The following is a 24,770-nucleotide window of genomic DNA, read 5'->3' on the forward strand; positions in this document are numbered from 1 at the left end:
TCATTCTATTTTTCTATTTTTAATTATTATTTTTCTTATTTTTTAAATTTTATTTTATTTTTATTTTTTATTGATTTATGGCTTGAATAATCTAAAAAAAAAGATTGTGTTTGTTTATTTGCTTGTTATTTATATTTTATTTTTATTTTTTATTGATTTATGGCTTGAATAATCTAAAAAAAAAAAGATTGTGTTTGTTTATTTGCTTGTTATTTATATTTGAAAACTTGTCAACTAGAAAACATGCATTAGGATATGAAAAACTATTTAAAAAAAAGGAGGGTAGAAAAACTAGTCCAATCTCAAAATGGAGCTCTTAATAAATTTGTCACAACTAGTCAAAAAGGTATAGATCTAACTGAAAAATTAGTTATTGAACAACTAACTTCAAATGAATTAAGCAATGATGAAACAGTGAATGAAATAAACAACAGTGAAGATGATAAAAACAAAAATCCAAACAAAGTTGATGTACCAAATTTATTTGTTACAAATAATATGTATGCTTCAGGAAAATGGGAAAATGTTGATGCAAAGTTAAGAGAATCTTTTAGTATAAAAAAGCACAATTAAAGACAATATCATAACTTTCACAAAAGATGAAAATTCAAGGCATTTCTCTGCTGTATTTTATGTTAAAATGCTACCAAATGGAGAAAAATATGATAGGAAATGCTTGGTAGATTCAAAAGATTTTGACAAAGTATATTGTTTTTGTTGCAAATTATTCAATACAAGTTGTAGCAAAAATCAGCTTGATGATGAAGGCACAAGAGATTGGAAAAATCTTAGCTCTAAACTTAGAGATCATGAAACAACCAATGAACATATAATTGATAAAGATGTTCAAGAATAAATTGATAAGGAAAAAGAACTTTGGAAAAAAGTACTAATAAGAATTATTATTGTTGTAAGAAATCTTTTTAAAAATAATTTAGCATTTCATGGAAAAAATGAGAAGATCTATGAAGAGAGAAATTGAAATTTTTTAAGTTTAATTGAAATGATTGTAAAATTTAATCCAACAATGCATGAACATATTCAACATATTAAAATCGGTGAAGTTAAAGATCATTATCTTGGATATATAGACAAAATGAGCTGATATTGATTCTAGCACTTGGAATAACAGTTGTCACTGACAGGTTAAGATAAGCTACCAAATTGGCAAGGAAGAAATTCTAGTATTAGTGTCATATTTTATGCCATATTATGTAATGCATATTAGTAATGATTTCTTCATAATATCGCAGATATATAAAAGTTCATCCTAGCTAGATACATTGTAGATTTTGTAAGAATTATTTTACTCCGTCCAAATGAGTTCACATTATTATCCAATTTTCCTCTTTTTTTCCTTTTTTTTTTCCTTTTTTTTAAGTTGATTTATGAAAGAAAAAAAAATGACACCAATGTTTTCCACGTCGCCGCAAGTCTCATCGATAAAAGTCCATTTACAAATTAGTTCATAATTCTTTTTGTAACTTCGCTAAAAGCTAGTCAAGTCATTGCTAGCAAGCCTCAAAAGCACGAAGTACGCGAATCACGGCGATAACTGATAATAACTTGGTTGTCCGGTTTCGCATACTAATTAGCTTGATTGAAAATCGTGAAGTATGGGGCACGACTAACGCAACGCATACGTCTCATGCATTAGGCAAATATTGTACGCCACCCATGTTGAGAGCACAAATCCACTATCTACAAGTACTATATATAGAGCTGCAATGCGTGCTTCAAGTATTCACAACTTACCCCTAGCTGGCTAGCTAGCCTCTATAATTTGAAGGAAAAAAAAAACAAAACAACCTTGTTCAACTTGCAAATACCTACCAATTATTATGGAGAAAAGCTTTGATATCATTGCCCTGTCTATGATCATTCTGGTGACTTATTCATCTAAAATGGTGTCGGTCGCCGGCCGGTCGCTGCATGAACCATCCATTGTTGAGAAGCATGAAAAATGGATGGCTGAGCATGGGCGCACTTACAAGGACGACCTGGAGAAGGAAATGCGGTTTAAGATATTCAAAGAAAACCTTGAATACATTGAGAAAGCCAATGAGGAGGCGAATCGGACGTACAAGTTAGGCACCAATGAATTTTCAGACTTAACTAATGAGGAGTTTCGTGCTTCATATACAGGATACAGGGTGCCAAGCCAGTCATCTTCATCACGGCAATCCACAACAGCATCCTTCAAGTATCAAAACCTGACTGACGTTCCAACTAGCATGGACTGGAGAGAGAAAGGAGCTGTCACTCCTATTAAGAACCAAGGTCAATGTGGTAAGTAAATCGTATACTAAATATTTATGAAGTAACTATAATAGATTATTTAGCCTCCAACCTCTTTCAGAACTCAAACTCAGTTGACCATCAGCTAATTAACAAAAACAGCTTGACAACCGTCTGCCAACCCCTGCTGGGGCATGTTTCATGTAACTTAATCAAGCCTTTTTTTTTTCCTTAATATGTACGATGCAGGAGACTGTTGGGCATTTTCAGCTGTGGCGGCGGTGGAAGGGGTCACTGAGATTAGTAGTGGTAATCTTATTCCACTTTCGGAGCAGCAAATACTAGACTGCTCAATAGATGGTAACCGTGGATGCGGTGGCGGTTGGATGGACAATGCCTTTAAATATATTATAAACCAGGGTATTGCCACAGAAGCGGATTATCCATACAAGGAAGTCCAAGGAACTTGTGAAGACGCACAGGTCAAGGTAGCTGCTAAAATTAGTAACTTTGTAGATGTAAAACCCAATGATGAGCAGGCTTTACTCCAAGCTGTAGCCATGCAGCCAGTATCAATTTGCATTGAAGGAAGTGGACCAGACTTCCAGAGTTACAAAGGCGGTATTTTTAACCGAGGATGTGGAACTCAGTGTTCTCATGCTGTTGCTATCGTTGGATTTGGGGCAACTGAAGATGGAATGAAATATTGGTTAATTAAGAATTCATGGGGGGAGAGCTGGGGTGAGGCCGGCTACATGAGGATTCTCAGAGATGTTGAAGCACCTGAAGGTCTCTGTGGCATTGCCACTAAACCTTCCTACCCAGTTGCATGAGTAGCAGTATTTTATATTATAATATTATTAGCCGCCTCTTAATAATGATGTCTTCAAGCCTACACATGCATTAGCCTCGAAAGGCTTATACGAACCGTATGAATCGTATGATTCTTGGTTTTACCTATGTTGAGTATTTCATAAGTTGTAATTGAACGCCAATATTTGGTATTAGTTAATGTTAAATCTCTCGTTTAAATATAAGTTTGATCTTTGCAGTAATTAGTCATTTACATTTAATGTCACGGATACTCAGTTCGACCAAGAAATACACTGTTTATATCTCAGTTACTCTGATATTTTATGTGGCATGTTATATGTCGTTCATTGATTAAGTTGTAAGAATAGTACGTAAATAATTAATAATAAATTTATTTATTATCATTTATGAGACAATAAATGATTAGTGGAACATTAATTAAAATACAAATTATTATTATTTATTTAAAAAATATATATTGGTCAATGAAATTAATGCAAGACAAAAAGTAACAGAATTTTTTTTTTTGTTAAAAAAAGTAACTGAATTTTGATTACACGCTTGATGTCTGGAAGTACAATGATTATGAATTTGTGTTAAATTAGGTCAAAGTTTTAAGTTAAAATAATCAAACCTATATACTCACACTAACTTTTAAAGTTTGAGTGGAATTTGCCCGCTTTAATTGGGGTCTCATACAGCAAAAAAAATTTGGCCATCTTGAATTTCTTTTTCTAATTACTTATAAAAATTTAAAGGCTTGGTAATTTCCCTCCCCCAAATTCTGTCTTTATTCCTAAGTAAATTAGTTAGTCATTATTTCAATAATTAAAATTATTCTAAGTTCTAAATTTTGGGCATGGAGGGAAAGTTAAGCGCAAGTAGCCGTGACTATACTATATAGTCGCCTAAAGTTAAATTTTCTCTTTTGGAGACTTCACACACACTTAGTCACTAATACATATTAATCAGTGGCTAGAACACTTAGCTACTGAATCTTTCATTTCCAAATGAAAAAACTTCATATATTGCAACCAGAAATGTTAGTCACATATAATTAAGAACTTAAAAAAAGAAAAGAACTATATTTCCCATTTTAACTATACTCTGTGACTATCACTATTACTTTCAAATAATTGTGTTAGACGTTTAGTGATTAAAATCATAGTCGTTGAAGTCTTTTACTCACTAAAATAACATGATCGGATAAAATCCAATTAATTGGTCTGTTTTTTGTGACTAATCGCTGATTAGTTATAATGTTATATAATGAAAAATTCGGTGACTTAAAAAAATAGTCACAAAACATGGACTATAGTAGTAAAATAACACAGATATATGAACTGCAAATTCCGTGAATGTGTTTACTTGCTGAAGTGGGAGTAAGGAGTGTGGATTCCTCCCATTCCAGCGTTTACTTCCTCAAAATGGGAAGGGATTAGGATTCTCACTCCGTGGTCTCCACCCATTTTTGGAGTGGGGAGTGGGAGTGGGACTCCCATTTGGGGAGGCCCTTTTTTGCCCTTTTATTTTTAATTTAATTTAATTCAATATTTTATAATTAATAAAATAAAATAAATAATATTATATTTATTTGAATAATAATATTATATTTAACTAAATAATAATTTGCATTGATTCTAAGTTAAAATTATTTTAAAATAATATTATTATATTAATAGAGAATTAATAAATATAATGTTATTATATTTATTTTAAAAATAATAGTACTATATTTATTTAATATTAATAATAATAAATAGTTTATTCTAAGAAAATATTAATTTTGTACTAAATAATATTATATTATTATTTTATATAATAATAAATTTAATATAATTATATTAAATAAAATAAAATAAGGTTTCATTTTATATTAAAATTAAAATTAATAATTTATTGTTCATAATTAAGAATATTAATAATTATAATAAATTTACAAATATAATAAAATAAATATTATTCATTAAATATATTTTTTATTAGTTTTGTAATTAAAAACTATAATTCTTTAAATAAGGATAAAATTATAATTTGAAACTATTTACTCCCAATCCAAGACAAAGTAAACACATAAATTGGATTCTGATCTCTATTTCATGCTTCCATTCCAGTATAAGTAAACAACCTACTTCCACTCCCACTCCACACTCTTAATCCTAGGATTCTCACTCCTCAGGATTCCCAATCCAATCCAAAAAGTAAACGCTACCTAATAGTAGTCATGAAATAATATATTAGGTGGTTAAGTTTTATTTGGTCCCATAATATTTGAACACTAAAATTCATTTTTCTTCTATTGTGATCAGATGAGCGACTGTCGCTCACATGATCACTACTCCTCTTTAATATACTTTCAGAACTCTTATATTTTGTGCATCTATTTAATAAATTTTAAAACTTAGATTTTACTATAAACACTATTTTAATTTTTAAAAATAAATGTGAAAGTGAAAACGCTCCTCATTAAAAACTGAGAATCTTCAATAATGTTCAATGTTGATGCCAATCTTTTTCATGGATTTTTCTTATATTTGATATTGGCCAATTCACTATATTTAATTATAAGACTGGCTCCTCTCCAACTTTAATTTCCTCTGTTCATGACTTTAATTTCCTCTGTTCATGATTTCTCTGTCTTCGTTTCAATTACGTTAAAAACAAAAGATAATTTGCATATTGATGCATGACTTTTCCAATCAATTCCATTAGCCAGAACAGGTTGAGAAGTTATGAGCCATAGCTAGTTTCTTGATCATATGCTACTAAGCTTTCCCTAATTAGTCCCCAGAAACGTTTCTACGGGAACTCTAATTTGATTTTCCATGGACGACGTTAATTTGTTAAAACCTAATTATTTTTACAGTAGATTACATTAATTTTGAGGTTGAAAAGATAAGATAATTTTACCTCCAATGGCTGTTAAAAAAAAAAGTAATTATTTCATTAAGAATACAATGGTGTTATACATCTTAAAATTTCATTATATTTGATGTAGTATTCATTTACTAGTTGGTGAAATAATGTAATTAACTTACTTAGAACTAAGGGTATATACATTGAACTGTCTTAGTAAAGTAAAATTTTACTAAAAAATATATATAGTTGTTTGGAGTAGAATTTTAGCAAAATAAAATAGTTGTTTTGTGGTAGCATTGAGTTTTTTTTTTTTTTTTTTTTGTGAAAGTTTAACATTAGAGGTAATAAAGTATTACAAAATCTATAGAAGACATAGGGTGATGTTTGGTTGGGAAGGGGAAAAGGAAAGTAATTTAAGTTCCTTTCTTGTTTTTGTTATTTGATTGACTATAATTTATAAGAATTTAATTTTCATTAAAATTTCATATACATCATAACATAGAATTTAGATTCCACACCAAAAAGTGATAAATTTAAATTTCTCTAAAAGCTAAAACATCTAAAATTACCCCTTCAAATCTTTTATTAACTATGTTTACAATTATCAAATAATTATTATTTACAATTTTCTTTTATCAACTTAATATTGTAGATGAATAATTTTATATTAATAAAAGTTGAAGTAATGAAAATGATTTAATAAATCACTTTATTTATTCGATTAATTTACAGAAATAGAAATATAAATTTAATAGTTGTTGGACCACCGCCATTGCCGCCGTTGGACCGCACTGTCGCCATCGATTCTGCTACATGGGACATCATGCTAGTATCGCTGGACTTGCCAGCCAACGAGCAACCTCATTATTTTGTCATAGAAGTGAAAAAATGAATTTGTTTTCTTCAAATCCAGTTAAATTTTTTTTGAAAATTTTCTAACTTTTTCAGATCTGGACAAACATCAAGTATATTGGGCAAATAAGTTGCTTGAATCTATAGATCATTAATTTCTTATAATTTTCATATAATTCTCGAGTTGGAATGACATGCTACAGTGGTGGCCGGTGGCAACATGCAGCGGCTCCAATGGCGGCAACAACGACTCTTTTTTTTTTTTGAAGTTTGTCAAACAAAATTTTTAAAATTATAATATATTGGTTAAGAAATTATTTGTATTATGTCATAATTTATTTAGAAACAAATTAAATTAGATTAATTATAAACTAAAATTATGTTAATAAACTTTTTAAATAGATATAATTACAAATATAATTATATTATTTAAAATAATTTTTATTAGTTATTTATATATCATATTAAATAAATTTATTGTTTAGTTTTTTGAATTATATTTATGATAAATATTAAAAGTTTAAAACTAAAGTGTGAAATAGTCTAAATGAAAAATAAGGCATTTTCTTTGTTTGTATAGTTTTGTAATAAATTAAACATTAGAAAAGAGTTTCAATCTTCCCTCCTTTCTTCCACTTTCTTCTCTTCTCATTTCCTTCTCTTCTTCAAACCAAACACCACCCAAGATAAAAAGTTAAAGGGAGAAAATTTTACCTCGTGTGACGCTGCATTTTGTACAAGTAATTTAACATACTCGTGTCAAATTTCAGTAAATACAAGCATAAATGGGTGGGTAAAAAACTCACAACCCACAATCCAAATTAAACCCAAACCAAATTAGGCAGTTAGGTCAGTTTGGACTGGTTGAAAATTTATTTAGTTTGGGTTGGATTCAATCCATTTCAATTTTTGTATAGATTCTTAAAGCAGGAAAGACTGCTAAGTGCCAAAAGTCCCTGTATAAAATTATATATTTTCAAAAACACCCTTACAAAAAATATCTTCGAATTAATATTTTATAAACTAAGTAAATCAACAGGATTTTAACTATCTCATTCCCGGAAATGATTTCATCATTGCCGACGACCGAGATGTGTTTTTATGTCGATCAATCGAATGCCAAATTTTTTAGCCTATTCAAATATAATACCATTATCAGAAAACGAGACCTTATAGCTGTGAATCTGCCTCCTCTCCACCTACAGGAGTGGCGGCACCATGACTTTGCCAAAATTTTCAAGTTTTTATATCATTTGATGAATGTCGTACTGTAACATAGACCAAAAAATTCTGATTTAGATGATACCAAATTTGCCTTCATCATGGTTCATTTGCCGCCGACAACGACAATGATGGCACCAGTGAAGCAACAATCACGCCGGTGGCTTAAATCAATTTTTTTAATAATTAATCAAGAAATAGCATTGATTGTCATATTAAATATTAATTAATTTTTTGTAGTTTATAAATAGAAAATAAAATTTCAATAATTTTTGCATTAAACAGTTTTAAAATAACAATTAAGTTTTATTTCAAAATTGAAAAAGACATAAGTATCCATTTTGGTCATTTCTACAAATATAGATAAGTAATTTTCAATCATAACTTGAAATTTATTTGGAAAGAAATTCTTCAATAATTTAAATTTATCAAATACGCTATTGAATTATTTTTAGACTATAATGCAATCCAAACATGTCTTATGTCAACCCAAACTCAAACCATATTAAAATAGTTTGGTTTGGGCTGGGTTATAAAGACTTTGGGTTACATTTAAATTTATTTAGTTTGGTTTAGATTGAACTTAAACCCAACTAAAACCAATCCAAGCCCACCCATTTGATTACATTTATCAATTAGAGAGAAAAGGAAAAGAAATCCCAAACGGTATCTAATAATAAGTCTGGTACTTAATATAAGATAATTGATGCCGCGATAAATGGAAGCAGAATATTTCTTCTTGTCGAACTTCAGAGAATGAAAGCTCGGTAGCTCTTTGATGAAATGAACTTTGGAGATATTTCATGTAATAAGATTAAATCTGCTTTGGAGACGGAATCAAACTAACAAGAAGTACAGACTTTAATTAAAATCACAAATTGTGTTTTGTCCTATGTAGTAGAATTGCAAATTTACAACTGAGCCCTGCCTTGGTGGGACAAGGAAATTGACTGTACCTTAATTTAGTGGATAAGACGGACAAAGCCCAAATTCATTTGATACTTGTGCAAGTTGCTGCTGACTGTTGGTGTGTAGCGAGCAATTTGTGCCGTTTTATTCAAGCACTACCTCTGTCCAGTCTATTAGTATCAATTGTGATCTGCCAACGTTTTCCAGTAGACTCCACAACAGTGGGGTGAAAACCGTGTACTGAGTCATTTTCTGTAGATTAGTAAGCGGGGCCAATGCACAATTAAATATTAAATACCGGGCTAGTCGCTAGTCCCCACATTAGCAAAGAGTGAGCCCCATGAGCCATAAAAATCCATCACCTTGCCCTGTGCTGCTGCTTTATAAACTCACTCAACTCACTCGTTCTCTTCATTTCAGTTCCATTCTCATTAACATGTCCAACATGACAACGTTGGAAGAAGAATCATCCATCCTGGAATTCATTCGCCAGTTTCTTCTCGGAGACTTTACCTCCTTAGACGACCCAAATCTCTCTTTTCTCCAGCCTATGGAGTCAGAATTCCCTGTGATCAAATCCGAACCCGACTCCCCCACCTTTTGTGAAATAATAAAACCTGAACCATTGGACATAACGTGTTTGGGTTCCAGTAATTGGACAGAATCACCTCAAAAGCGTTCGGAGCCGAAGCTGGCGGACACTGAAGAGAGGAAGCATTACAGGGGAGTAAGAAGAAGGCCGTGGGGCAAGTATGCGGCTGAAATCCGGGACCCGGCAAGAAAGGGCAGCAGGGTTTGGTTGGGAACTTTTGATAGTGATGTTGATGCTGCTAAAGCTTATGATTCTGCTGCCTTCCGGATGAGGGGTCGCAAAGCAATCTTGAATTTCCCTCTGGAGGCTGGAGCTGATAGCCCTCCAGCAAAGAACAGTAGGAAAAGAAGAAGAGAGAAGACACTGGATTTGCAAGAATCAACCATCTCAATTATCTAGAAAAATAAGACCCTTCTCAGATTCAGGACCCTCAAATGTATATGTGCTGTTATTACTCTTAGGAAATATGTAATTTGCTCCCAAGAAAAAAAAAGTGTCTTGGTTTCCAGTTATAAAGTTGACTGGGTGCCAGCTCAAAACTCAGATCCGGTAATATTCCGGTTAATCGGAAGCAAAATATATATGTAACTTGTACATTAGTAGACTTGCAGTTGCAGAGTGGACTTTGTAAAAAAATAATCAATGAAGTTCTTGAATGTTGACTTTTGATTTATTTTTGGCTTGATTTTTTTTTACCCGTTCAACTGCTTCTGCTTCATCTGGATAAGGTAAGACTTTTCTCGCAAAAGTCTGCTTATCCAGAAATTCTTTATTCATCAATGCAAATCATTAATTGAGTTAACATATTTTCTTTCTGCAAGTCAAGAACATAAAAAAGGTGACTTTTTACAAACTGTTCCGCGTTCAAAGCGCAATCGGAAAACACTGTTCATGGGGGGCAGCCTTAGAGTCTAGAAGCCCAAGAAGTTCAAATCTTTTAGTTTGTAGGCGGATGCTGGCTGCGGCCTTGAAACGGATATTGGAGTACAGAGAATTTGCGACTGGACTCAATGATCTATCGGAAATCACTTTTTCTTGGGGGCCGCCTTAAAATCCAGAAGCTCATCAAGTTCAGATCTTTTTAGTTTGTAACCGGATACCGGCTGCGGCTTGAAAACGGGTGATCAAATTTCATAATATCTAAGAATAGACAATCGATGAGAGAGACTCCTCCAGGTCTTTCACTGGTGGGTCACCTCCGTTAAGTTAAGTGTAACATACACACACTCACAGTAACAATAATAAATTTCATCATTAGTATTATTGTTGTGAGTGTGTGTATGTTAAACTCAATATAACATAGCAGTGGCCTTTACTAATATCAATATTTTATAATTTTAGAAGGTTAGCACGTAATTGTAAGTACATTCGCTCAATTTGTTATAGTTTTTTAAATAAAATTTTAATAATAAATTTAAAAAAAATGAATTATTTAGTTATCAATAAAAAATTTTATTAAAAATTATTAAAATTAAATTATTAAAAAATATAGATATTTTAAATAGAATTTTCTAATCTTTATTCGCAAAAATTCAAAATTTGAATTACTAAAAAATAAATTAAATAATATTATTTTAAAAAAAATTTAAGATTAAATAAATACTTACAATTATTAGATAAACGATATCAACATGTATTAATTAACTAAATGTCTTTATCGCCGAAATTATTTATGCAGAGCATTCTACTGTAGAGTGGTTGAGTAATGCTTATCCTGAAAAATGCATCTCATACGACTAATTCTAGAATATTGTAACATAGATACAAAATCGTAAGAGAAAGGACAAGTTACAAAATGAATCAAATTCTTGGCAGGTTAAAATTGTAAGGAAGGAGAAATTAAAAAAAAAATTAATAAAACGGGTCCATGATAAATAAATTAGGCCAGTTCAAAAACCCCAAGTCAACTCAGTTGAATCTCAAGCTGACTTGAACGTAGAAATTATTTCACGCCGGTCAATTTGAAAGAGCACATTAGGCCAGGGGTTGAGACCGTACAGGTAAATAAATAAGGGTGGTTCAGCTATCAATGTCAAAGGCTTTGATATCAAGGTACCAATAAATCGACTGATTAGTACCCAACGAAAGAGAGATTTGATGAACAAGTTGCAAGAACCAACCCTACCCGGATCAAGTTGCAAAAGCTTGTATCCCGGTTTCTCTTACATGACTACATACAACTGATGCCTTCTTGTAAAGACAACCGATGCATGCACAGTTGTAAATGATAGACATGGGACGCAACTTGCAACTCCAAGAGGACAAAAAGATAAATAACTTACCTGTTCTGTTATCACCGCCAATGTCATTAGATCTCATCAATGATGACCTCATTGTTCTTGGATTTGATCATGGTTGTCGGTTTCTCCATTTGAGGTGAGGTTAATCAAGGAGCGGTCCCCTTCTCCATTAGAAATACAAGAAAGAAAAGGCCGACACCCTTTTCTTGTCTCCACATACACAAGATTCAGCACCCAACACCATCCTTCCAAATAAGTGTCGAAATCTGGATTAAGATTCGTTTATTCAATTCAATTCGACACAAATTAAATGGTGGGTTTGGATTTAAAAAATTAATTCATTTAATAAATAGATTAATTCAATTAGATTTGCTAACTAAACTAATCAAATCCAAATTTGAGGACATGAATTTATTCATTTATTTTAGAATTCATTTAATAACTGGGTCATAAATGAATCGAATACGATCCATTCATTGAGAATATATTTATTTTTCGTTTAATTAAACTACTTATTTTATCCTTAAATATGTATGAAAATAATTTAAAGTTTGAAAGCTAATATAGTAATTTTAAATGATAATAAATTTATATTTTGTAGCATGTTAAATTTGTGGTCTTTTTATATTTTATTTTATTTAATTTTTATTTATTAATTGTATTTTTGTAAACAAATTCATATTCAATTTGATTCATTATGAATTCGTTATAGGATAAATGAGTAATAAATGAATTCAGATTCGATTCGATTCATTTATTAATTATACTGAATGAATTAAACTAATCGAACTGATTATTAATTTAATAAACGAATCGAATCTGAATCAACAGAATTTTGACCCAATTTATTTACAATTCTATTTGAGTTCGATTCATTTATTCATTTTGGCGCCCCCGGTTCCAAACATTCAGCAAACGGAACCAAACACATTGAAAAATTTTGATGAATGTAAAAAAAGATATGGCAAAAACTAATTAGACGGAATAGGATAGATGCTCTACTTCGGGAATCTTCTGACTCTTAAATTCCGATGGTGGGTGCATTGAGAAATGGCGTGAAAATAAATATTTGGTGGTTGTATCATACGCATACGATACTTTAAAAGGCTATGCATATCAACAGAGGTATTTGTTCTCCATTAGAGGGGAAAGTATTTTTCATATACTGAACTTTTTAGTAGGTTCATCTACAACACGATTCCTCTCTGGTTCGGTTTGGTCTAATTGAAGTCAACTGACATACATAAACTATGGGATGAAAGCTCAACTCGGTTGTGGCGGGAGTCTATAGGCTACCTCCCTTTCAAGATTTGACACCGTTGCATATAATGAATCAATTATTTAACTAGTTTCATGATGCGAAAAGTCATATATACAAAGTGCATTCTCTCCCAACGGTGTAATCTATACTGCTGAATTTAAAATATCTTGGAGGATGACATTTACATATAGTTTGGTATTATCTGGTTATCCTGATTGTAGATAGTACACTCCAGTCAATTGAATTTTAAAGCAATAACAGGAGACAACCAACAGATAATCTATCTACTAAAATAAGAGGCACTTTAGCATGTGCTTGGCTGCTTGCCGAAAGCTTTTGCTATCACTGCCAGGAAGAAAGAGACCAAACTGACCCCTTGGATTTGAACTCGGAAGTTATGAAGTCTAAGTAGATGTTGTTCTCTCACTATTGATCACTTCTGTAGTCTTTCTACCAGCTTTTTCTTGATGATGCAGAACCTCACTGCAGTTCAAGAAACTAGGTTGATTTGTTGATGCAAGAAGCCTGGCCCACATCCTATCCGTCAACTTGACTGTCTTTTGTGTTTCTGTCACACGCTGCAATAGCAGATCATGCCATTCAAAATTAGAGATGAACATGCAAATGCAGCACAAGAAAATTGTAAATTTTCCATACAGAATTGGGCATCACAACTTCAGCATTGATCTTTTGATTATTTTTAGGTTGTCGAATGTAGGGGTCAGAACCTTTCTGCAATGTAAGTATATAGAAAATAACTATTACACCAAAATTATATAACTTTTCAAATATCTCTGAAGATCACCTGCAGCAATTCAAATTCAATAATATGGTGTATTTACAACCAGAAGACACTTTTGGAAATATCACATGAAGTATAAGCAACAGTTCACCTCTTTAAAGGGTTATTTTAAAACATGAAGTTAGTAGATTTATTGATCTAGGAGTCAGCCACCAACTTCAAATTAAGATTAGCATAGTCAAGAAGGGAAGAAAGATCAAAACATTTTTCGTAGTCTCCCCATGCACAGTCTACAAAGGAAAAGGATGCAAAATCAGCAAACTGAGCTGCTGCCTATACTGGTGAAAGAGGTTTATACTGTTTGTTGTTAGTTCAAGCTATGATAGCCAACTAATAACTGAACAGGAAGATACTATTTTCCTTGTGCCATCACCTCTCCAAGAACTTTTATCAACAAAGATTATAGGGCATCTCTGTGAGAAGAAATAATTTTCAAGATGATGAGCCAGTTTCATAGTGCCACTGACATGCCCGAAAGCATCCCAATTTTGAAAGTGAGAGCTCACAAGAAGAAAAAGAATGTAGCAGGTAACACCAACACCAGAGTATAATGTTTTCCAAACAGGGTAAAGTTACACAGTAACACCAAATGATACATAGCATCATTTACTAGCAGTCTTGACATGATTTAGCAGTCCCACATCATACAATACAGGTGACATTAGTGATTTTTATTAGCCAACTAATATTGCTTCCTAAGTTCACCAAAATAAATAAATAATTTGGTCCAATAGTTCTTACCATTAGTTTCAGACATGTCAGTTTCACACTAGGACCTTAACAGGGAAAATTAGAAATGGTAAATTCGACCATTTTTATAAAGTAGATAATGCTCGAACATCTAACTTCTAAATATTTTTATGCAGTCAGAAGCCAAGTTTCATCATTCAAGACAAAGGTAAATCAGTAACTTTTGATTTTGTATATTCATAAAATGACACTAATCATAAACGACAGACTAGTGAGATGCAGAACTCACAGCGATTGGAATATAAGCATGCCTGCTGTTTACAGGTCCAACAGTGAAGCCTGTAAATCCAGCCATGGCCCCATGAACTGCACTATGGGCAAGGAGGGTGCAATAAATGTTGTCTGATCCATTACTTGGAATAGCTCGTATCATGTATGTTGGATCTGTAGAGAAAATGATATATAAAACAAAAATTTAAATAGATAGAGATACGAAGAACAAAAATTTCAAATATCTACTATAGTTGTGAATGTTCATCCACAAACAAGAATCCTAAATTAGCTAATGATGTTTTGCTAAAATTTCTTGGACATCATTAGATAGACATGTTGGATGGGAGTACAACATTAGATAGACATGTTGGATGGGAGTACAAGTTATAACTACCAAACTAACACTCGTGCAATAAAGCAAAGAACATAGAAATAACAAACTGATAATGCTCAGTTCCGGAGATACCTATGTATTTCATATTTATCGTCATCTTTTGAACTTTGGTGAAATGATCCTGTGGCGGAGAAAAGATAGAAATAGAGTTAAAAGTTGTTCAACGGAGAATATTTAGAAAAAGTTTCTCCACTCCACTGAAAAGAGTACCCCCTTGTCAGAGGAAAAAATAAAAATAAAAAAGGCGCTCTAGTAATTTGATTGTCAAAATTATACAACATTCTAGTAAAGATCCATCCCAAATTATTTTTTTTCCCTCTCATAAATTTCATCTCAAAGCACAATCAACCATGTTGCCACAACTTCACTTCTTGACTATAATCAAATTTTAAAATGAGATAAATCATACAAAATCATGGAAAACTTTAAACAACAACTCATGTATTGCAACTACCCCCGCTCAAAATCCTGCTACATAACGTGATAAATGATAGAAATGCTTTCATGAGACTGTGTCCAAGGATACAATCCCATTGTTTACTGAAATCAAAGACCAAAAGCCTAGTAGGAGAAATTGTTTATCCCACCTTAATCTTTTGAGTTAACCATAGACCAATATCTAGGAGTAGTCTGTTTCCAGATGCATCTTTCTCATCAACTGCAGGCATGCTTTGAGCAACAAATTCTTGACCTGCTCCTTCTGCTACCACAATAACCATATGCCCATTTTCTTTTAGTTGTCGTTCAATAAATTCAAAAAGCCCACCTGGTCCTTCCAGATAAAATGGTGACTCCGGAATCAAGCAACAGTCCTACAATACTCAGATGCAACCAGAAGATCATGCAGGATCAATATGATTATCACACCAGATGAGCATAGAAATAAAATCACGAGCTCATTTAGAAAATAAACCAACAACATCATTCACTTGAGAGAAGCCAATATTAAGACTTTCGTACATTTCCTTATTTTTGAAAATGATACTGCTAATGCCATCACAGCATAATACCAAAGTTTTTCCTAATAAAAGACATTTTAATGTGGGCAAAGACTTTAAATTTGGAATCTATAGACAAATTGCTCGAATCTGTTATGATGGCAATCTATAGAGCCCAAATCTGTAATAGTGGCAAACATATAGTTCTAAATTTGAGCAGGTTATTATATACTTGGAAATAGAATTCTTTTCGCTCAAAAACATGTCTTCTTGAACTTTACTTTGAATGTTTTCCTTCCCTTTTTTTAAGAAACTATGAGTATTTGTATTGATAAGAAATGGACATAATATAGTTTAGCAATGGACCAGGTATCCGGTTAGATCCATGAAAACTTATGTTAGGCGCAAATATAAAGAGGCAGGGGCTGTTTAGTAATTCTAGGGGCATGGGCAGTTTAGTAATTTTATTAATTAAGGTTCAGCTTTAAATAAGAGATTATGGAATCATTTAGGATTTATGTTGAGTTTTGTTTGGTATTATGAACCATTAGAAGTTTTGGAAGAGATTGAGCTACCTCTCGAATTGTAGGTCAGGATTGTTTGTTTTCTTTTGATTTAATCAATAAAAGTCAGCCCTAATTTTAGTCCTAAGTCCTATCAAAGTGGTATCAGAGCAGGGATCCTGGGACAATGGCAGCAAAGAAAGTGGACGCGCTTGAAGAAAAATTGGAAGCAGAGATTGAATCGCTCAAAGCCACCATTGACGAGCGATTTAATAACATTCAACAAAAATTTTCATCTCTTGAAGCCATGTTGCTGAAATTGACAAAACTCCACCTCAACCCACCACTGGCAGTATCAACAGGCCAAGGCGGTGTGGCGGGAGAAGGATCTGGCGACACGAAACTTGTGCTCAGCGACGGCACAGAGGGCGGAGGGCCGAAAACCACCAGTCTTGCACAGCCAGGGGCAACAGTTCATGGCGGATTTGGTGGCAGGGAGGTCAGCCTAGGGGACTTACGGCCTAGAGGAGCCTTTCCTGGCATTGGGCGTGACGAAGGAGGCTGGGTTGCAGCTGGGGGCGGTGGATCTGAGGGTTACGCGGCTGGAGGAGGCAGTTTAGGGTTGGGAATCAGTGTTTCGACATTGGAACGGGGCACGCAAGAGCCAGGGGTGGCTGGGCTTGGCGACTCGGCGGCGTTTGGGGGTGATGCATGGCCTGGCAGGCCAAATTTTGGGCTGGGCAAGGCCGTTTTGGGCCAGGGCAGGCTGGATTTGGGCCTAGGCTGGGCGGTTTTGGGTCTGGACAAGTCGAATTTAGGGGCAGATGGCCAGGAGGAGGGGTTACCGGCGAGAAAGGGAGCAGTTATGACCGGAATGCAGCTGGGCGAGGGATTTCAGCCCAATATGGAGCTAGGCAAGGAGAATTTTGGGCTGGGTCTTCGAGATTTGCGGAAAATGGAGTAGATTCGGGAGGTTGGAGACCTTCAATGGTGCGAAATTAGGCGGGGCTGACTCAATTTGGAGCGGATTTTGGAGTAAGGAAACTAAAAATGCCCATTTTCAAAGGCGAGGATGCCTATGGATGGGTGTATAGGGTGGAGCACTATTTCGCCATCAATGGACTCTCAGAAAGGAAAAAACTGATGGCGGCGGCGTTATGTTCGGAGGGAAATGCCTTTACGTGGTTTAAATGGTGAGAACAACGACAACCATTGAGGTCGTGGGGTGAATTTAAGGATTGTCTGTTGGAGAGGTTTCAGGCCACTCAAGAGGGAGATTTGCATGAACCGTTTTTTGCCTTGACCCAAGAGAGAACGGTCATGGAGTATAGGAAAAAGCTTGAGCTACTATCGGGACGTCTAGGGGACATCTCAGAGTCAATGTTGGAAGGGAATTTTATGAAGGGACTGAAGCCATAAATCCGAGCCGCGCTGCGCTTGCTAAGGCCGAGAGGGTTAGGGGAATCAATGGAGTTGGCACAGATGATTGCGGATAAGGACACAGCAGCAATTTCCTAGATTCCACCTTGAGGACAAGGTGTCTTTTTGGGAGGGGAGTAATGTTAGATCCATGAAAACTTATGGTAGGCGCAAATATAAAGAGGCAGGGGCAGTTTAGTAATTTTAGGGGCAGGGGCAGTTTAGTAATTTTATTAATTAAGGTTCAGCTATAAATAAGAGATTATGGAGTCATTTAGGGTTTATGTTGAGTTTTGTTTGGTATTATGAACCATTAGCAGTTTTGGGAGAGATTAACCTACCTCTCGAATTGTAGGTCAGGATTGTTTGTTTTCTTTTGATTTAATTAATAAAAGTCAGCCATATTTAGCCCTAAGTCCTATCATATCCACCCAAAATCAATCAATCAAAGCTATACAAAACAGTATCAATCCCCAAAAGCCTGATTTAACTCAAAAGAGACTGCCTAACTTTATACGGAAAGGAGCAGTTTACACTCTTAATTCCCTAAAAGTCACCTTCAATTAAGATGAATGAAGAAAAATGAAGTGTTGTCGAAATCCATAGTCTCTGACATCCAAAGTGAAGCTAAAAGGTGAACTCTATCCCGCAACATTTCATAACTGTTCCCTCTTGACTCTTTGAAAATTCTGCTCTTTCTTTCATTCCAAATCACCCAAAAGATAGCTGAAACTGCACTTCTCCAAACTAAATTTCTCCAAACTAAATTTCTCCCAAAAGACAGCAGAATATTCTAAATTCACAAAAGCAGAATATTCTTAATTCACAAACTAACTTTCACCCAAACAATCTGTAACTTCAATTTCAGCATTCTGAATACAGACATATTTTGCCGCTAGCAAGAGATGAGAAGTTCAATTGAAGGCTATGACAGCAATTACGAAAAGAAACCCAGATAATTTAAAAAGACAACCAAAGGAAATTCCCCAGACACAAGTGAAAGAAGGTAGATAATTATGGGCAATTACAACATCCTCCCATACAAACCAATATTTCAACTTGCAATTTGTATTTGTACCAAGTTTTTCTATTGTTTGATGGTTCTTACTAAATTTTAGTTAAATTTTATCCTCTAAAACAACTAAACAAGTGCCTTTTTATCATCGAATAAATCTTGACCATTAATTGGATCCAGAAATATTTAAGATGACAGCAGATGTTTGGGTTTTATAGCATGGGACTAACATCTTACCACATCTCTACTTGCCAAAGTTGCATACATAGAAATGAAACCTGCAGAAACCAAAAAACAAGGCGGCAAAAATATAAGAACAACCAACTAAATAACCAATAGGAATCCTTCACCGAACATCTCACATACCACTGTATCTGCCCATCAGTTTGACAATTCCAACTCCATTTTCTACACTTTCCACTTCCACATGTGCAGCATTAATGGCCCTTTGAGCTTCTTCAACAGCAGTATCAAAACCAAACGATTTGTCAATCACCTGAACCCAAAAACCAATCAGTAGAGTGCAATAAAGAATATTATCATTGCTGTTCATAACAGGTATATTACTGCAGTTCAAAGAAGAAATAATTTCTTAGAATACAGGTAAGTGTTTTGAAATCTACCGATCTCTTTCATCAAGTGTTTTGAGATCTAACGATCTCTTTCATCAAGTGTTTTGATGTTCATCTTTTCTTTGATGTTCATGCATCAATTCTCATCTTAAATAATCAAAATTTCTCAACCAGTGAACAATAGCTATACCTCATTGATATTAGCCTGCATAATTTAGCAGACCATCATTATAGAGTACAGTTAGAAAACTTACAGCAATATCATTATCAATAGTCTTGGGTATGCCAGCAACTGCCACTTGAAGGCCACGCTTCTCAACTTCCTTTACAAAATGTGTGAGTAATACAAAATAAGAACACAAATATGTAAGCATGTGAATGTTACATCACAATACCGAAGCCTATTTGATACAGTTGAATAATCAAAACACATATATGGCGGAGGAATTTTTTTTTTCAATTTTAAATGTGAGAGGAAACAGTTACCTTGTAGATTAAAGCGGCTCCTTTCTGAGTACCATCACCCCCAATTATGTACACCTAAAACCCACAGAGAGCTTAATTTTTCTTCTTTTCATTTTCTTTTACTTTAGTTGAATGTCACCAACTAGGTACCTCAATGGTACTGAAAAAGAATACAGATATTACCTGATTTATTCCCCTATCTTCAATATTGTCAACTATCTTGTTGGTGTCATGGCCTCCTCGTGAAGTGCGAAGAATGGTGCCACCGCGTTTATGGATATCATTTACAACTTTCGGAGACAATGTCAAGGTGTTTTTAGAGTAAAAACCTCGGTATCCTCCCTGGAATTCAATTAGGCTATTATGATGCAAGTGTTTAACAAAGAGAGGGAGAGAATAACAAAAGCAAATCACAGAAGAAATTATGTACATGCACAAATCTGAAAAAAAAAAAAAACAGAAGCTTGTTTCATACTCTTCTCTATTTTTCCTAGCTCTCCTCCTAAACGAAAACCAAACAGCACATTTTTTTTTTTTAAATAGCCATAGTTCCATTAACCATTGGATTTACATAAGAAAGGTCATCACAAAGACTACATTTTGAATGTCAGGAAAAATTGCAAAGAATATATATTTTTTCCTCAATTAACTTTTCAAATTTTTTCCAAAGTAAAATAAACCTGTTACAGTATCAAAGCATTACCAAACTATGAAGACAATATACTGCCATGGATAGCATCGGGAGTTTCATGCCACAGTGCTGAGGACAGAAACTGAAATTATAACACCAATAGCACCAATTACTGTAAATTTAAATTCTTTGCCACACAGTCAAGAAGTAACTACCAAATAGAATGAAAATATTATCTCTGTTTTCTATCAAACATAACTATTCTCCAAGGAACAACCACAAAGCAACAACTTTATGGTGATTCATTCACCCAAAATGAAAAAAGTAACGTAAAAGTTACCATGGTACTGGATAGAAGGTTTAGACAAAAATTCAGTATTAAAAAAATATATTGAAGATGAACTGACCAAGAACAACTAAGAGATCTTGAGTGAAGGAAGTTAAACATCGATTGATCTCACCTCAATTCCAAGTATTTCATCAACCCCATACATGTAACTCAAGCCACAGACTATCTCCCGAATGACTGTATTAATCCCTGGGCATAAGCCACCACAAGTCACTATGCAAGCACGGACTTCATCCGACTTGAAATACACCTGGCATCAGAAACACTTCCAATCAGCTTCCTGAGATGCCTTTATAGGTGGCTCCAAAAACGTTACCTTCTCTCGTGGGCCAGCACGCCGAAAATGAACTCCTCTAGGACTATCTTTCTGTATGACTATCTGTAGGAAATGCAACAAGAAAAGTGAACTGACAAGGAGAAAGCAAATAACATGAAACATCAAAATTCAGTTCAAATATTTCTGCTTACATTTTGGGCAACTGCATCTTCTGGGCTAACGAATGTTTGCCTAAGAGACAATATAATGCGCTACCGATTAACAACCACAACTGATACTACTGAGAGAACTTTATGAAAACTCAAAAGGGCTTACTTGACGACAGCATATGCTTGACTCTTTTTCAGTGGATTCGGGTATGACTGACAGCAAAACATCAAGCAAAATACAAAATCATGAGCAATGCACACATCATGCAGTTGCCAGAAAATACGATGCAACAAGGAATAAAGGCATTCTGGTAAATAATTCGTCAAATTTCTATTTTTTTCATTTTACAAAATACACACAAGGCAACATCATTTTCCTTCGAATCTCGCAGTTTCGAATCACACACACTGCTGCAGTTTGATCAAAGAAAAATATAATACGATTTACATATTAATTACGATTTCATTGATTAATTGAGCAATTTGAGCTTCGCATACAAATAAATAATAAAAAAATAAAAACAATAAGAAGAAGAAAAGTGAATTACCGGTAAATCGGGGAGAAAATTAGTCAAGTGAGGGACATCCTCGAGGACGAAACCGTCATTATGGACTTTTTGATTAGAAGAACGAACTGCCACCACCACCGGTCGATTTTGGCGCGAAACCAACGGCTTTATTTCGAAGTTTCTGGAATCGAAATTGAATTTATGAAAAACTGGATTAAGTATCATTCTTTTGGAGTTGAACGGAGATATAGATGGAGATGGAGATCGAGAAAGTGAACGAGATGAAATTGAATGATCCATTGCAATTTCAGGAAAAGAAATTAATTTTCAAAATTTAACAGAAAATTAAAGTTTGTTTTCATAATATAATATATCATTTATACAGAGCAGTAGAGGGCTAAAGGGGAAATTTCTACCTAAAACGAGAGAGTTTGATCAAAGTATCAGATGGGCTTTCTACATTGTGAGACGGTCTAAAGGCGTGCGTAAACATTTTTGTCACGTGCAACTTGGAGTTTCAATTTTTATTTTATTTATTTTTGCTTTGGAAGATTTCGAATTATTTGCGCATTAAAGAATCAATCAGATTTACAATTATCAATTATTTAATTCTTTTAAAATAAAAATTGATAGGAGTACATTTTTTGAATTAAAAAAAGGCATGTTTGCTGTCTTAAAAATTCTCTCACCGGTAAAATCTATATAAAGTAATATTAGTGGGACTAAGTTATTTATTTATCAATAAATGGATAACATATTAATTTATTGGTAATGAATATTTATAAATTCAAGCATAATTTTATATTTTAATCACTTATGTCGTCCAGGGATTTGTTCGTGGTATACCCTAAAAATAGGGTATTTATCTAAAAACATCCCCATACTCAAAAATTCCTCGTATATGTCTTTTCTAATATGCAGTTACGAAATTACCCTAATGAAAAACCTAAATCAACCAAACTACCACAACTAATCGTGTAACAAAATTCTTATTTTTTTCTCATGAGTAGCGTCTCCTTCAGCCCTTTCTTCTGGACTTCTCCTCCTCCATTTTACAAATCTCTGCCATTTTACAACAATTCTTCTACACTCTTGCAGAAACGCAGCAAAACAAGTAAAACGACGCCGCTTCTGTGCAAACCAGTAGCTGCAATTCCCCCACTCTCCTTCAGCGTCTCCTCCTCCATTGTACAAATCCCTGCCATTTTACAACAACTCTTCTACACTCTCGCTGAAACGCGGCAAAACAAGTAAAACGACGCCGCTTCTTTGCAAACCAGTAGCTGCAATTCCCCCACTCTCCTTCAGCGTCTCCTCCTCCAGGTACTTTTAGAAAGTCAAATTTTTTGTTTTAATGTAAAATAAAATTTGAAAGTTTCAAAGCTCAAGTTATTGATTTTCCTGGAAAAAACCATTTGCAGCTGGTATTGAAATGTGTACAAAGTCTTGTGCCAAAAGCTTAATGTCTCTAACTACTCAGTCCAATTGACAGTATAATCTAAAGATGTCGTGTTGTTGTATTGTTACACTGAGTTTGATTACAATTAGAATCATAATTATCATAAATATTTTGCTGTTGCTGCGGCTGTTATTATTCAATTTGAGTTTATGAGAGATAAATAAATGAGTTTAATTCTTTTTTAGCATATGTCTGATGTTATAATGAATTTAACTTAATGTTATTTTTTCTGTTGGTATTAGATGCTCATTACGAGATAAAGAAGTTGAGTGTAGAGAGAAGGCTGCAGAAATAAGGGATCTAAAGGAGAAAGTAGTGAGAGTTAGCAGTTTGGCTAGACAACTTGAGTCGCAGAAGGGTGAACTAATTCATCAGTTGAAGCTGCAGGTTAGTGCATTTGACAATTATGCCTTCATTCCATGTTTTGCTTTGAAAACAAATCTAGGTGGTGAATACCAATAAAACTCACTTATGTTGATTTGCAAGTAACATCTACACAAAGATGCCTATGCACGATGGACTGTCATGCTGAATTACGTGAAGATCCAATTAATTTGTTTATATTTTTTTATTGATTTTGTTTAATTAATTGTATTCTATTATGTGTAGTCTATGGTTGTGATTTGCAGCTCAATTTCCTTTTTTTAGTTGTTATTATAATCTAGCCTCCAATGCAGTTGTGTAAAGAATTTCTTTACCTGACTTTTACCCTGGAGTCATGTAAAGAATTCTCCAATGCAGTTGTGTAAAGCATTTATTTACCTGACTTTTACCCTGGAGTCGTGTAAAGAATTCTTTCCTCTAGAAAATAATCTACATCGTCATCATTCATAATTGGGACGGGCGGCATTGGATCGAATGTTTTGAGCTTGAACTTCATTTCAATGTCAAATTCAGAAATATCAATACAAATAACCCGAGATACCTTTTCTATCAATTGTGCATACGTTGTAGAACGGTGCACCATGATCCCTTTTGCCTCCGTACCATTAAATCTATAATGGTCGTTTTGCTCAATCCATTCACAACAAAACATAATAGGCACACGTACTGAAGTCATTTCCTGTAATAATACAACAATTGATTATACAACAAATACAAAAATAAAATCAAATAAGATTTATAACGAAGTGTGGATCTGTCTGCCTATTTACACGACTGACGTCGTGTAATTGATAGTTTACATGACAATAGTTGTGTAACTTGCTAAAATACACAACTATAGTTCTGTAAACAGTTAGATGATATATTTAATAAAATATAACTGTAATATTTGTACTAACAGAATGCTAGGTGTCATAACAATTACTATATCTTTCAAACTTGCACGATTGTTGTCG

General features: G+C 33.8%; 3 protein-coding genes across 5 annotated transcripts; 2 read left to right on the forward strand and 1 right to left on the reverse strand.

Moving 5' to 3' along the window:
- The first annotated feature begins 1,769 nt into the window (after nucleotides 1-1,769).
- On the forward strand, nucleotides 1,770-3,191 carry LOC18031577 (ervatamin-B). The gene is made up of 2 exons (XM_006421469.2): nucleotides 1,770-2,289; nucleotides 2,488-3,191. Exons 1-2 carry the CDS (start codon nucleotides 1,842-1,844, stop codon nucleotides 3,069-3,071), a joined length of 1,032 nt encoding a protein of 343 aa, XP_006421532.1. The 5' UTR covers nucleotides 1,770-1,841; the 3' UTR covers nucleotides 3,072-3,191.
- A 5,917-nt stretch (nucleotides 3,192-9,108) lies between these two features.
- Nucleotides 9,109-10,085, forward strand: LOC18031603 (ethylene-responsive transcription factor ERF107). The gene has a single exon (XM_006421470.2). It carries the CDS (start codon nucleotides 9,233-9,235, stop codon nucleotides 9,881-9,883), a length of 651 nt encoding a protein of 216 aa, XP_006421533.1. The 5' UTR covers nucleotides 9,109-9,232; the 3' UTR covers nucleotides 9,884-10,085.
- A 3,033-nt stretch (nucleotides 10,086-13,118) lies between these two features.
- LOC18031386 (ATP-dependent 6-phosphofructokinase 4, chloroplastic) lies at nucleotides 13,119-22,378 on the reverse strand. Of its 3 annotated transcripts, XM_024181846.1 has the most exons (15): nucleotides 22,011-22,378; nucleotides 21,629-21,675; nucleotides 21,505-21,544; nucleotides 21,353-21,415; nucleotides 21,149-21,286; nucleotides 20,240-20,398; nucleotides 20,078-20,131; nucleotides 19,846-19,914; nucleotides 19,386-19,515; nucleotides 19,257-19,297; nucleotides 15,732-15,956; nucleotides 15,217-15,265; nucleotides 14,767-14,921; nucleotides 13,643-13,717; nucleotides 13,119-13,563 (listed from the first exon to the last, which is right to left on the reverse strand). In XM_024181846.1, the coding sequence occupies exons 1-15, from the start codon at nucleotides 22,269-22,271 to the stop codon at nucleotides 13,390-13,392; spliced, it is 1,680 nt and encodes a 559-aa protein (XP_024037614.1). In that variant the 5' UTR covers nucleotides 22,272-22,378; the 3' UTR covers nucleotides 13,119-13,389. The 3 variants fall into 3 exon arrangements, with proteins under 3 accessions (XP_024037614.1, XP_006421534.1, XP_024037621.1); XM_006421471.2 differs by lacking the exon at nucleotides 13,643-13,717 and having other exon boundaries at nucleotides 22,011-22,377; XM_024181853.1 differs by lacking the exons at nucleotides 21,505-21,544; nucleotides 21,629-21,675.
- Between the last annotated feature and the right edge of the window lie 2,392 nt (nucleotides 22,379-24,770).

Source organism: Citrus clementina, unplaced genomic scaffold (genome assembly GCF_000493195.1).
Source record: "Citrus clementina cultivar Clemenules unplaced genomic scaffold, Citrus_clementina_v1.0 scaffold_9, whole genome shotgun sequence".
Lineage (NCBI taxonomy): Eukaryota > Viridiplantae > Streptophyta > Magnoliopsida > Sapindales > Rutaceae > Citrus > Citrus x clementina.